The 12,009-nt window shown below is 47.4% G+C and overlaps 2 protein-coding genes across 2 annotated transcripts; one reads left to right on the top strand and one right to left on the bottom strand.

Moving 5' to 3' along the window:
• The first annotated feature begins 2,507 nt into the window (after positions 1-2,507).
• Positions 2,508-4,353, top strand: LOC111072336 (N(G),N(G)-dimethylarginine dimethylaminohydrolase 1). Its single transcript, XM_022364115.2, has 5 exons — positions 2,508-2,594; positions 2,861-3,183; positions 3,251-3,348; positions 3,558-3,782; positions 3,871-4,353. The coding sequence occupies exons 1-5, from the start codon at positions 2,560-2,562 to the stop codon at positions 3,994-3,996; spliced, it is 807 nt and encodes a 268-aa protein (XP_022219807.1). The 5' UTR covers positions 2,508-2,559; the 3' UTR covers positions 3,997-4,353.
• Positions 4,354-5,387: 1,034 nt separating this feature from the next.
• On the bottom strand, positions 5,388-11,861 carry LOC111072337. Its single transcript, XM_022364116.2, has 3 exons — positions 11,473-11,861; positions 11,194-11,412; positions 5,388-11,117 (listed from the first exon to the last, which is right to left on the bottom strand). Exons 1-3 carry the CDS (start codon positions 11,727-11,729, stop codon positions 6,032-6,034), a joined length of 5,562 nt encoding a protein of 1,853 aa, XP_022219808.2. The 5' UTR covers positions 11,730-11,861; the 3' UTR covers positions 5,388-6,031.
• Positions 11,862-12,009: the final 148 nt, after the last annotated feature.

The raw sequence follows: 12,009 nt of genomic DNA, 5'->3' as shown, positions 1-12,009 counted from the left end.
TCTGGAAAAACAACTGGTCACTGAAAGAATATATGACATTTGTTTGCTAGCAAAAAGTTTTTGGATCTGAGTACTAGACTTTACGTACAGATCGTAGAAAACAGTTTTTGCCCGACAAAATTTCGGTTTCATACGAATATCAACCCTGATTCTGTTCGCGAGGTGTTTTTTTGGATATGAGAACTAGGCTTAAAGCCTAGTAAACATTTTAATATGAGAACAAAAACCAAATGAAATATTTAAAAAATCAACGCAAATGGAATCTAATTAAGGCAGATATATGAAGGAAAATTATATGGATATTATATTATTTATTGTTTTTATTAATTTTTATGAATATATAACAAATATTGTTTTCAAAACATATTTTCTTCACGGTGGTCGCCGGTGCTTATTAACAATAGATATAATAATACTGAGTTTTAAAAATTTGCCAATCTTTTAGAAAATTGATTAATCTTTCTAATAAAATTATATGTTTATCAGTGAAGATCTCAGCTAGCTAGTAACACTAGACCGAATATCAAAATTGAGGAATATGATTTTCATCGGTATATACATATACGGTATATTTTGAAAATTACAAGGTATATTTAGGTATATTTCTGAGGTTCCAGTTCCAGTTATTTTTCAATACATTAAGATACTTTTCAAAATGACCGCCAAACTCCATTTAGCGCAAAAAAAATACTGACATTTTTCGCTCTCAATTCGTTGTGGGCTTTCAAAATTTGCCCTCTTTTCCGAGGTGAAGAGAGCTCTTTTGTTTCGACTTTCCCCTTTTTCGTGATGTTAGCCACATGTATCTTACGAGAACCGAGGCAACAATGAGTCTACTTCATCGTGTGAATTTAATGTTATGATTTAAAAAATTATCAATGGATCATTTTTTGGTACTCAGCGGACTTGTGAAATATATTTCATTATATTCTTGTTTCATGGTCGCGCGAACATTTTTTTGGACTTTGCCCAGAAAAGCTCCCCAAATGTTTACAGAAAATTTCAAACGATCAATGGTTGAAAGTTGAAAACGCGTAAGGTAAGCCGTTACTTTTGTAACGGATTTTATATCGAAAAGTATTCAAGTCGGGTCTGGCGTGGATTTATATGGCCAAATGAATCTGGCGAACTCCCAAGATAAATATAAAGGTACGATTCTCAAATTTAATAAGATCCCATTTCAATACCTAACTTTCTCTGATCACCAAAATAAAGTTTTCTAAAACAGGAACGCTAGAATGGGCTTGGTTTGGCTCATTTTTTATCCAAACAATTGTATATCAAATATGTACATGTAAAACTTAAGCAAGTAGTAGCTTAAAAGAATAGTAGCAATAGTTCGTGGAGGGAGAAAATTCTCCGAATCTCTCCAGCTTGTAGCTGTTGACATTCTCCAGGCTAAAAGGTATCCTATCTAGGGCCAATTTTTGACGCACGCTACATTTTCCGACGGGTTGACTCCTCAATTAATTGTCTCGTATGAAAGAAAATAAATTCCCTTTTACCAATAAATACTGAAACTGTACCAAAATTTCAACCTTTTTCACTGGTTGGTGCTGATTATTTGGAACGTAAATTCATTGTTGCGTGTTCCCGTAAGATACATTTTATTTGTATGGGAAAAACTTCAGCAACATGGGGAAATGAATTAGTAGCATTGCTGTGCAACTTTGGCACGGAATGAGCAACAATGTGCATACCTTGGGAAAACGGATATTGTAGAATAGAGATATTGTTGGTAGTTTTATGCTCCAATTAATGCAGAAACTACTCAGTCTCTGTTTTAAAGAATTAAAGAAATTTTGCAGCTTGCGGGTACCAATAATAGGTATCAGAACCGGGATAAATGTATCCATAAACACACAAAAAATATGCATTAATAGGTAAAAAATATGTCAATCTAGGATAAAATCATTATTAATGTTTGAATGGAGCTTGGAAAAACAAATTTAATATCAATTAAAGGAAATATGGTATACAATACGCATACGCATACGCATAGAAGAAACTTGGTTGACCAGCAACACTGACGTCACATTTAGTCAACATTTACGTTTTATGCTTTGGCCGTTTTTGTTTGAACCTTATTATGTAAACAATCCAATGAAAAAGAGTTCTGAAAACTTGCCAATCTCTAAAAAAAATTTATGTATCTATCGGATAAAATTATTTGTTTAGGGCTGAGAGTCCCAACTAGCTGGTAATATTAAATGGAATATCAATATCGAGGAATATCAACATTGAATGTTTTCAAAAAAAACAGTCGATACTATCGTGATAGTATCGGGCTCAAATAATTATTAAAAAACTATTGAAACGTTTTAGGAACTTGTCCATTGTAAAAATTAGATGACACCTGTCGATTTGTCTAAAATTGTGTCTTCGTATTTTATAGCAGCCAATCCAAACATATGAAAAGCGCAACGACTGTAGCTCGATACTATCATGATAGTCGCAAAACCGTCGATAGTAAAGACTAGCAGTAAAATATCGATACTATCGAGAGTGCCCTCGATTGTTTGACACCTCTAAAACAGTGGCCAAAAACAAAACTCCGACATGTCACCGAAATACACGCACGCGATTGTGGCCAGGTGAGTGGAGTGCAGGTCACGCTGCAGTCGCCACCGCAGATCCTGTTTCGAAAGCCTTTGAATGAATCGAGGAAATGGGTCATGCTGTTTATGTGTACACATGATTGGTTGGGTGGGGCATTGAGTGGACATCAACCTCACAGCTACGCTACCCCACCACCACATCACCCACTCAAACACACGCACACCCGTGGGTGGGGCCTTAATTAATTATTTCGTTGAATGGTAGTTAATCTCGCACAATTGTTCCCGCCTTTGTCAAGCAGAATCTCGGAGGCCCTACTCGAGAGCGGGCCGTTCGATGTGAAATTGGCTAAACGCCAGCACGAACAATACTGCACTTTGCTGCGGGAGATTGGCCTGGATGTCATTGAGCTGCCGCCCGACGACCTGCTGCCGGAAGGCGTCTTCGTCGAGAACAGCGCTGTGATCTGCAATGGAGTGGCTCTCATAGGCCGATCGGATAATGCCAAGCGTCGACGCGAGGCCGCCAGTATGGCAATCATTCTAAAGAAAGAGCTTGAAATTCCCGTTATAGAAATAGACGATCCTCATGCCAGGCTAGATGGCGGGGATGTGCTCTTTACGGGTAAGCGTACGCCCACTCATCTTCGCGATACATTTCTCATAAAGAATACTCCCGTTCCCACAACTAGGACGAGAGTTTTTCATTGGCATATCTGGGTGTACCAACGAAGAAGGTGCGCGAGCCGTAGCCATGGCATATCCCGAGTATCCAGTCACACCAATTCGGGTGAGTTATACCACGGATGTCCGTATGAAAAAAACAACGAAAACCACAAATATGCACACAGCAGCCACACCAAAAGCAAGTTAGAAATCCATCCAGGAAATACTCTTCGAATACTCTTCGCGAGACCTGAGGCATCCCAAAATGGCTGACATAACATAGACTACATACAGGAAATTATTCAAACATGAATCGCTTTTTCTGTCCCTTAGGTCAATGGATCGAAACGTTTAAAATACTACGTCACCATGGCCGGCCCGGATGTTCTGTGTGTAAGCAAGAGTGCACCGTGCCAGGAGATCGTGAAGCGGATGGAGCGAGAGGCCAGCTTCACTTACCAGAAGCTAACGCTACCCGAGGAGAGTGCGGCCAATATGTTGTACATAAATGGAACCATTGTCCACAGATCCCCTACGGAAATTCCAGATGCATACAAGGTGGATAAACTATATATATATATATATATATATATATTTATATAGTATGTGTTCAATTTGGTTAAGTTCAACTTTCTGTTTTTTGCAGACTTTGAAGGAGAAAATTGACATTCCAACACGCAATATAAACATAAGCGAATTTAGCCAATACTCCAGTGGGCTGACCTCTTCCTGCCTCTTGCTGCGACGCTGGAAGTCCATACGCAGCATCTGAGACGAGTGGATATGCCGATATGAGAAATTGCCATCAGAAACTCGCAGAGACAGCACTATGTGTCACCATGGTGTCCACCATGGTGACATCTATCAGCAATATCGTATTATAATTTACACATTTCTTGTTATTGTTCTAAATGTAAGATAAAATATTTAATATTGACTTAAACGAACATCCTGATAGTCGCGCCAACGGTTATGATAATTGCGATGATCTCTTTACTCCATTTGGCATTATTTTCTGAATCATTTAATTCGTTATGGACATCATCATCAAAACCATCAAGATGATCACACCTAGGTCCCTCTCTATAAATTCGCAGCTGAATTCAGAAAATAAATTACCTTATAATTACTACATAGTTGCAATTTTACCTACATACATACATATGCAAATTTACTTATCAAGAATTTGTTGAGTTGTATTCCATCAGTCCTAAAAATAAATGCCAACATTTGTAATCTCTTTAATAAATTTAAGCCGATGTCTATCTACTATGTACATACATATATTTAGTTTGCAGACCAGAGATTTCCTGAGAGTAGATTGTTTGGAAAAATTAATCAAGAAGACCGGCAATTGCCTGATCACTCCACGCTTACTGCTTACGCAGCTTTAGAAGTGTTTACCGTATCCAGCGTCGAGATAAGTACATATGTATGTAGCCAGGTAACACGCTTTCGAAAAAAAAAATATTTGCCACGCCCCCTAGCGCCTCCGCGATGGACGGAATCAGGGGCAATAATTTTAGAGATACAAGAAATCGGAAAACGCTGTATCGTAGAGAATGATCATAACTACCAGATTGCTTGTTCATATTTGATCATTATTACAGCCAGAATGAAGAAATTAATTTTCAGTGCATTCCTCACACACTTTACCACGTGCAGTGTGGCCCTCTGGCGGAGCTGTAAGAAAAGAGATGTAGATGTTGATCACAGATGTAGCAAATAAATGTAAACCATATAGACTGACTGAGTACGGGTATCAAAGTCGAGTCGCGGGCGCAGCAAGGACTCACAGCGCGTTGCAACGTTCCCTCTGGTTTGTAATTTGGTGTCTGATTCGCCATTTACATATTTCCTGAACAAATCATAAAAATATATATTTAATTGCACATTCTAACACATGTGTGCTTCCACACATATACCACCAAATTTAAATTATGACTGGCGAAATGTTGGATCCTTAATCCTTAATCTGTACATGTATATAAATATGTACGTGCTTGCATTTCCAAAGAAAGCATAAACTTGGGAACTCCCCTGTAATCTTTCAAATGAGTTAGTTGTTGATCCTCATTGGTGGACATTGACAATCTTGAAGCTCGTTAAATCAAATGCAGGCCTATGCACATTCACATGTACATACCAACAAAACCCAAATCAAAGACCAGAGATGCATGAAATTCGACTGTGAACATTTAATTTATTTATGTGTAAATGTGAACTTAGCGTATGGAGATTAAAATGCACTCTGTTTTACCCAACGGCTTAAAGAATAAGCATTGCGAATGAGGAAGGGAAGGAAAATAAAAATATTCTATTTTAATAATAAAGTAATCTCATGGTGAGGTGAAACGAAAAGATATCTATAATAAAAAGTAAATAGTTAAAATAAATAGTGTGTGGGCGGGTGGGACTTTTCCTATAATTACAAGTTCATGTGGGCTGGGCATCACAACAGGGGTGCGCCTCACAAATACAGATGGGTTGGGGTTGATGATGAGAATGTACTCCAGATAAACATATACGTGTAGATGTATGTATGTAGTATCAGTGTGTGTCTGCGGGTGAGGTGACAGTTGTTTCAAACTTACACTTTAATGACGAAAAGAATACTTTGGCATTGGCACTTGGAAGCTTTCGGCCAAGCACGGCGGGAGATGGAACAGGGGATAGAAAATATGGACTGTGTTTGGGGCGCGGTGTATATCATCTGTATATACATTTGATTATGAGCTAAGTAGCTCAAAGATTAAGGTTGGGTCTTGAACTGAGGCTACGGTACCGGTACGTGGCCTACCCACGAGCTAACTAGGATAGCCTCGAGGCTCGTTGCTAGCCCTCGGATCGATGTACGAAATCACGCTACTCTGGCTACTGTCATCTTCGATATTATCATTGAGATTTTCTTGCGATTTGCTGTTGCTGCTCATTAGGATCTCACTGTTGCCCTTTGGATCTGCATCCGCATCCGCATCTGGCATTCGCTCTGGCTCCAGCTCCGTTTGCACCTCTCTCTCTTTCGGACTCTGACTTTTTATCTCCCTACCCATCTCTCTGTCCCGCTCGAATCTCTCGCTTGAGTCTTTATCCTGCCTGTTGCGCAGAGGACTACGACACTTGATGGCCTCGTAAAGCTCATCGATGGAAGTGTCCTGGTCGTGGTCGAGGTGGTGCAACTCCTGATCTGCGCTGCCCGGTCGGTTTCCGGTGTCCGTCACAAACTCATCATCGAACTCGTTGAGCACATCGACGTCGGCGTCGCTTGCATTGGACGACTGGTAGCAGCGGAAATCGTCCGTCAGGGTGAGGTTAAGGTCGTTGTCCGCCTGAGGGGCGTACAGGCCATGGCTGCGGATGCTAATCTCTGAGTTTTGGTAGTTCAGGTCGCTCTCGTTGGTGGGGCTGGCCGAGAGCAGGCGTCTATCGTCCTCTGCCCCCTGATGGCCGGCTGCCTCCGAGGCCGCCTTCAGCTGGCTGAGGTTGCTGCTGGAGCAGGAGTAGAGCTGTCGATGCTGCTCCTGCAGAGAGCCGGAGCCATTCTCTGTGGGAAGTTGACTCGGATCATCCGGCAAAGCGCAGGATGAGCTTGCTCCCGCCCCGCCGGCATCTCCTGTGGATCCCCCACCTCCACCTGCTCTGAGCATCTCGCTAATGTTGTTGAGGGACTTGGACTGCTGCTGGCTGAAGCGAATGAGGACGCTGGGGAAGTCGTCGTCCAGCTGAATGCTATTACTCGTGGTCACTTGCAGCGAATTGGACACGTAAATCTCGTACTTCTGCAGCAGCGGCTCTTCCTGACCGGTGTCCGGCAAGCCCAGGCTGTTCATTGCCTCCAGGCTCGGCTGTTTCAGCGGGGTCGAGCGGATGAACTGGGACTGAGACTGCGACTGGCCCTGTAGGTGGGCGCGTGGCCGGAACAAGCCGTTCACTGTGCTAGGCGTCTGCACAGTGTTGGCATAGAGCGGTGCATGCTCATCCAAGGAGCTGGCATCGTCGCCTTCGCCTTCTCCCTCTTCCAGGTCGACCTCATCCTTCTCGTCGTCGTCGTCGTCCTGTTCGTGCAGTGTTTCGTCAAGCAGAGAAGGCGTTCGGGTGCGAGTGTTGCGCCCATTCGCTCTCAGCTTAATCACCTCGTGCTGAGGTGTCAGCGTCTCCGGGATGTTGGTGTAGATGTTGGCCTGCATAATCTGCATCTTGGCGGAGGAGGCGGGGACGAAGCGCTTAAACTGCAGCCCCTCCTGTACCTGCACCTCTACCGGAGCGATTTCTTTGCCCCGGATCAGCTGCATCCCGGCTGCTGAGGCACTGGGGCCCGGCGCTGGCGACTTGTAGTGCAGGTTTGTGTTGTTCACCTTCGTTCCCCCGGCCAGCAAGGTCATGGCATTGTGGTGGCGACTGTAGAGCTGCTCCGAGCTGGCGTCGCTCAGGCTGTGATGGCTCTGGAGCTGCATCTGCGGCATGGTCTGGCGCTGCAGCTCAAAGTTGTTGCGCTTCGCCAGTCGCTTCTGCTTTTTGAAGAATTTCCGGGCCACGTTGATCTGATTGGGATTGTAAAAGATTTCTGCCGAGGGGATGAGGTCGTGACTGGAGCCATGAAGCAGCGCGTTCAGGCTGTGTGAGGCAGCTGCAACTCCACTGCCGCCCACCAGTCCCACTCCCACTCCAGTGCCTCCTGCTCCTTGCTGGCTGTTGGTGTTGTTAATAATGGTCACTCCAGTCCCACCCAGTAGCTGCTCCTGCTGACTGCGCGTCTGACTCCGTGTCTGGCTGCGCATGCTGCGCGAGCACTGGCTGTTGGAGCGGGATCCAGCCGAGTTGTTTGCGTCATACAGGCTACCCCCACCTCCCGGGTTGGCCTTGTAGGCCACAATCGAGGCTGTGCCGACACCGACGCCAATGCCAATGGCAGGGCCTTGGCCATTGCCAAGATGCGCGGATCTAGCTTGGATACCGTTATTGTAGGTGACCAGCTTGGTGTGCTTGGCTCGCCGGCCGTGGTGCTGCGACCACGCCTGCCGGGCATCGTTCCGGCTGAGGTTGTAGAACAGCAGCAGAAAGAGGCCCAGGCAAGCGGAGCACCCGGCGAAGCTAAACACAAAGATCTGCTTGCCACTTTTCACGTAGAAGGCGGCCGAAAGCCAGACGCCAGCAAAGAGCACCACAAATATGAAGTGCCCTCGCAGGTGCGACATGTTGGAACGCTCGAAGTCGTCGACGATGCTGCTCAGCGGGTTGCTCAACGTACTGTATTGCTCTTGCAGGTGATCTTGCATCTGCAGATTGCTGGCCTCTTTGCGAGCGGCTGCAGCGGCGGTGATGGCACTACCATTGGCATCCAGCCAGTCCAGATCGATGTGTTCCGTGGCCTGGGTGTTGTTGTCGGAGTACTGGCGCTGGTGCTTCTGCTGCTGCTGCTGCTGGAGCACGTTGACCTCCTGCTGGTTCAGCTGGTAGTAGATGCATAGGGATAGGATGGCGCTGAATATCACCAGTATTCCGGCCGGCACGAGCACGGCATTTAGGGTGGTGGGGCTGTGGAGGAAGCAGTAGTTGTAGGCGGCATACTCGGCTATGTTGACGGCACTGCTGATGCCACATATGAGCAGGGCGATTCCCCAGCCCACGAGGTAGATGCCCAAGATGGGCTTCCTTTGCTGCTCTCTGTCACGGTCACGGTCGCGCGGCAGCTCCGTCTCCTGGCTTATGCGGCCTTGACTGGCGGAGGTAGTCTTCGTCAGGCGCTTGTACATACTGCTGAGGCTGACGCACACCCACAGCAGCACGCAGAGGCTGAGGTAGTGCATCAGCAAGCCGAAAAGGCGGCACTGCGTCTGGCTGGCCGTCTGGAAGATGCCCAGCACGAATGTGAGGGCGAGCACGGCCACAGCCAGCCAAGTGTTGACCAGGGCGTGCCGCTGCACCCGGTTCATGCGTATGGAGAACCCGAACACGATGAACGTGACGATATTGACGGCGCAGCAGGCGAAGAGCAGGGCGCATCCCGCATATATGGCCACCGGCGGGTGGTGGAAGCGGGCACCCGCCTCTTCACTGCGGTAGTCATTGAGGTGCGCGCTGCGCTGCAGCAGCCCGAAGTAGCCTATGCGGCTGCAGCTGAACATGACCAGGGTGAGATGCTGGTAGTGCTGCTGGCACACCTGCGGATTCCACTTTTGCTCGGCGGCGTCCCACCACGCCGGCTGGGGAGCGCTCAGCTGGTGGTGGTACGGATGTGCCCGCAGCATCACCGTGATCCTCTGCTGGTACACATCGTCCCTCCCGTTATCATTTAGATCGATATCGAGCTCGGGTGTGGGCGTATGAAACTCGAGGGACTGTCCTTCGCTGCTGTAGGCCAGGGCTCCGATTATGGCTGAGGAGAGGGTCTCGTTGAAAGCTCCTCTCAGATTGGGCAGCAGCTTGGCGTTCCTGTGTAGCGAGATCATGATCCGCAGGTTCTTGGAACTGGAGCTGATAGTGGAGCTGGCGCTGGAGGAGATGGAGCTATTGCTGATCACGTTGTAGGGCAGCTGTATGGCAGCGTCGATCTCGCCGTGCTCGTACATGGGTATTGTGTCATTGGAGCTGTTGCATTGGAAGCCGCGCGGACTCTCCTCCAGCCACACACAGGAGAGGCTAAAGAACGAGTCGAGGCTTATGTTGAAGATCTCGACGAAAATGTTGCGTTGCTGCACGCCCCCGCCCCTCCATGAGGGCAGCAAGTCAGCAGCCGGCAGCAGATCTCTGGAATGCGTGCTGCTCTGGGTCTGGGTCTGGGTCTGGGCCTGGGCCAGGCGCATGGCCGAGGACTCCACGACGTACAGCAGTCGCAAGCCCGTGCCCTGCTCCGCCTGTGCCTCACGGAACAGCCGATAGGGAATATTGAGCAGCTGCGAGACAATGTCCATTAGCAGATGACTTATCTCCTGTTGCTGGGGCACCTCCCCCTGATCCAGGTACTTGACCAACGTGCGAGCTATGTACTCCAGGTCCATGGGGTCACGGATCTTGTTGAGCTGCGTCTGCATCTGAGTGAAGTTGTGCAGCCGGCGGGCGATTTCCACTGCGTTCTGTCCTTTGGTTAGCGTCAAGTTTACCTTGGCGAACTGCTCCAGGATGCGCGTAGTCTCGCTCACGTAGACGCAACTGTCCGTGTTCAGGTGGAGCCACTCACCTTCGGGGCTGCACTCGTAGGACGCGCGTCGGTGCTGGGACACATCGGTGGGCTCCTCGACGCACTCTTGCAGCACGGTCTCGCCGCGCATTGTGCGGGGCCAGTGGTAGGTGCCCTTGTTGGTGTGCACCACCTTGGCCTCGCAGTAGAGCGTGCCCTTGGCTACCACATGGAGGACGATGGATTGAGAGAGATTGGCCTGTTGGGAGCGCAGGGTGCAGTCCCACATCCCCGTGTGGTTTTGGGTGAGGCTGGCGATGCGGAGAATGGATTTGAGGATGCCCGAGTCGGTGGACTCGTGTGTCTCCAGGTTAACATTGTGGAAAACCTTGGTTGGGTCACGATAGACGATGTCTTCGGTGGAGTTGTGCACCCGAATTCTATCCGACCAGCCCCAGAAGACATACGCGCGCGTGGGCAGAACCTCGGACTCGCGCGGTGCTCCAATGGCCACCCGAGGCGCGAAGCACTTAAGCTGCAGCTCGTCGCCCTCGAAGGCCACCTGGTTCTGGCTCGGCACTAGTTCCAGCAGCGGCTGAAGCAACGTTTCGCAGTGGAAGTCGATGCCCACCTTTAGTTTCTTCAGCGGCATGCCGCGGAAGTTGATGGGAGAGTCGCATTTGGGGGCGGGCAAGAGACGAACGTCCCGGGCATTCGACCAAGCCGTTAGCCAGATCAAGCTGCAGTCGCACGCCAACGGATTGCTTGACAGATCTCTGCGCGGATCAAATAAATAAGCATGAGGAAACATTTCTAAACAAGATTAGACTAGGATTAGACTGAGACACTCACAGCTGCTTCAGCTTAGACATCTGCTCAAAGGCTCCCTCGTAGATGTGACTTATCGAATTATTTGCCAATTTAAGCCTCTCCACTAACGCCAGGCTGTCGCCAAAGGTGTGCTTGTCCACTTCGGTAAGGAGGTTCGAAGACAAGTCCAAGCGCCTAAGTTCCGTAAAGTTCCTGAAGTCTTCTTCGGTGATGTGGAAAATCAAGTTATTGCTGCCATTGCTGTAACACAAGATATGAACTATTAAAAAAGTATCCCATTGGGCCAATGAATTCACTTACATGCTGACTATGTTGTGCATGTCCTCGCCAAAATCTAGATCTCTCCAATTGACAATTTGCTGATCATCGCATCGCACGCGCAGGTTGTGAATGTTTTCCGAAGTGTTCTTGCAACTGCACTTCTTGGGGCACATTGTGGCCTGGGCATGAGCCACAAGAGGCTGCGACGGCAGCGAGAAGAATATGGCGACAAGGGGCCACAGCAGGAAGAGGAGTGCGCTGCGAGCGCTGCCCTCTGCATTTGTATTGACGCTCATTAGAATGGCTTACATGCTGGACGCAACACACAAACATTTAATTGATAATTTAAGTGCGCAACAAATGCATAATGCATAATAAACAAAAACACATCCAATGGTTTACAATAAATTAGCCAGTGTTGTTCTACGGCTAAATGTTCTTTATCGGTCAAAGTAGTGATGGTTCAACCGATAGTATAATTTACTATCGATGTTTATGATACAAAACAATACAACATATTCATATGTACATGTATTACCATTTATTATTCGGAATTCATTATTCATTAACTAATTC

Source organism: Drosophila obscura, unplaced genomic scaffold (genome assembly GCF_018151105.1).
Source record: "Drosophila obscura isolate BZ-5 IFL unplaced genomic scaffold, ASM1815110v1 contig_75, whole genome shotgun sequence".
NCBI lineage: Eukaryota > Metazoa > Arthropoda > Insecta > Diptera > Drosophilidae > Drosophila > Drosophila obscura.
The sequence above is the reverse complement of the archived record's forward strand: the minus strand, read 5'-3'. Positions and strand labels throughout refer to the sequence as shown.

Coding starts and splice junctions, on each gene's coding strand:
- LOC111072336 (XM_022364115.2), top strand. CDS start 2,560: ATGTCACCGAAATACACGCACGCGATTGTGGCCAG. Junction 3,349..3,557: donor ATCCAGTCACACCAATTCGG/GTGAGTTATACC, acceptor TCTGTCCCTTAG/GTCAATGGATCGAAACGTTT. Junction 3,783..3,870: donor AAATTCCAGATGCATACAAG/GTGGATAAACTA, acceptor TGTTTTTTGCAG/ACTTTGAAGGAGAAAATTGA.
- LOC111072337 (XM_022364116.2), bottom strand. CDS start 11,729: ATGAGCGTCAATACAAATGCAGAGGGCAGCGCTCGCAGCGCACTCCTC. Junction 11,413..11,472: donor ATGCACAACATAGTCAGCAT/GTAAGTGAATTC, acceptor CTTGTGTTACAG/CAATGGCAGCAATAACTTGA. Junction 11,118..11,193: donor ATGTCTAAGCTGAAGCAGCT/GTGAGTGTCTCA, acceptor TGATCCGCGCAG/AGATCTGTCAAGCAATCCGT.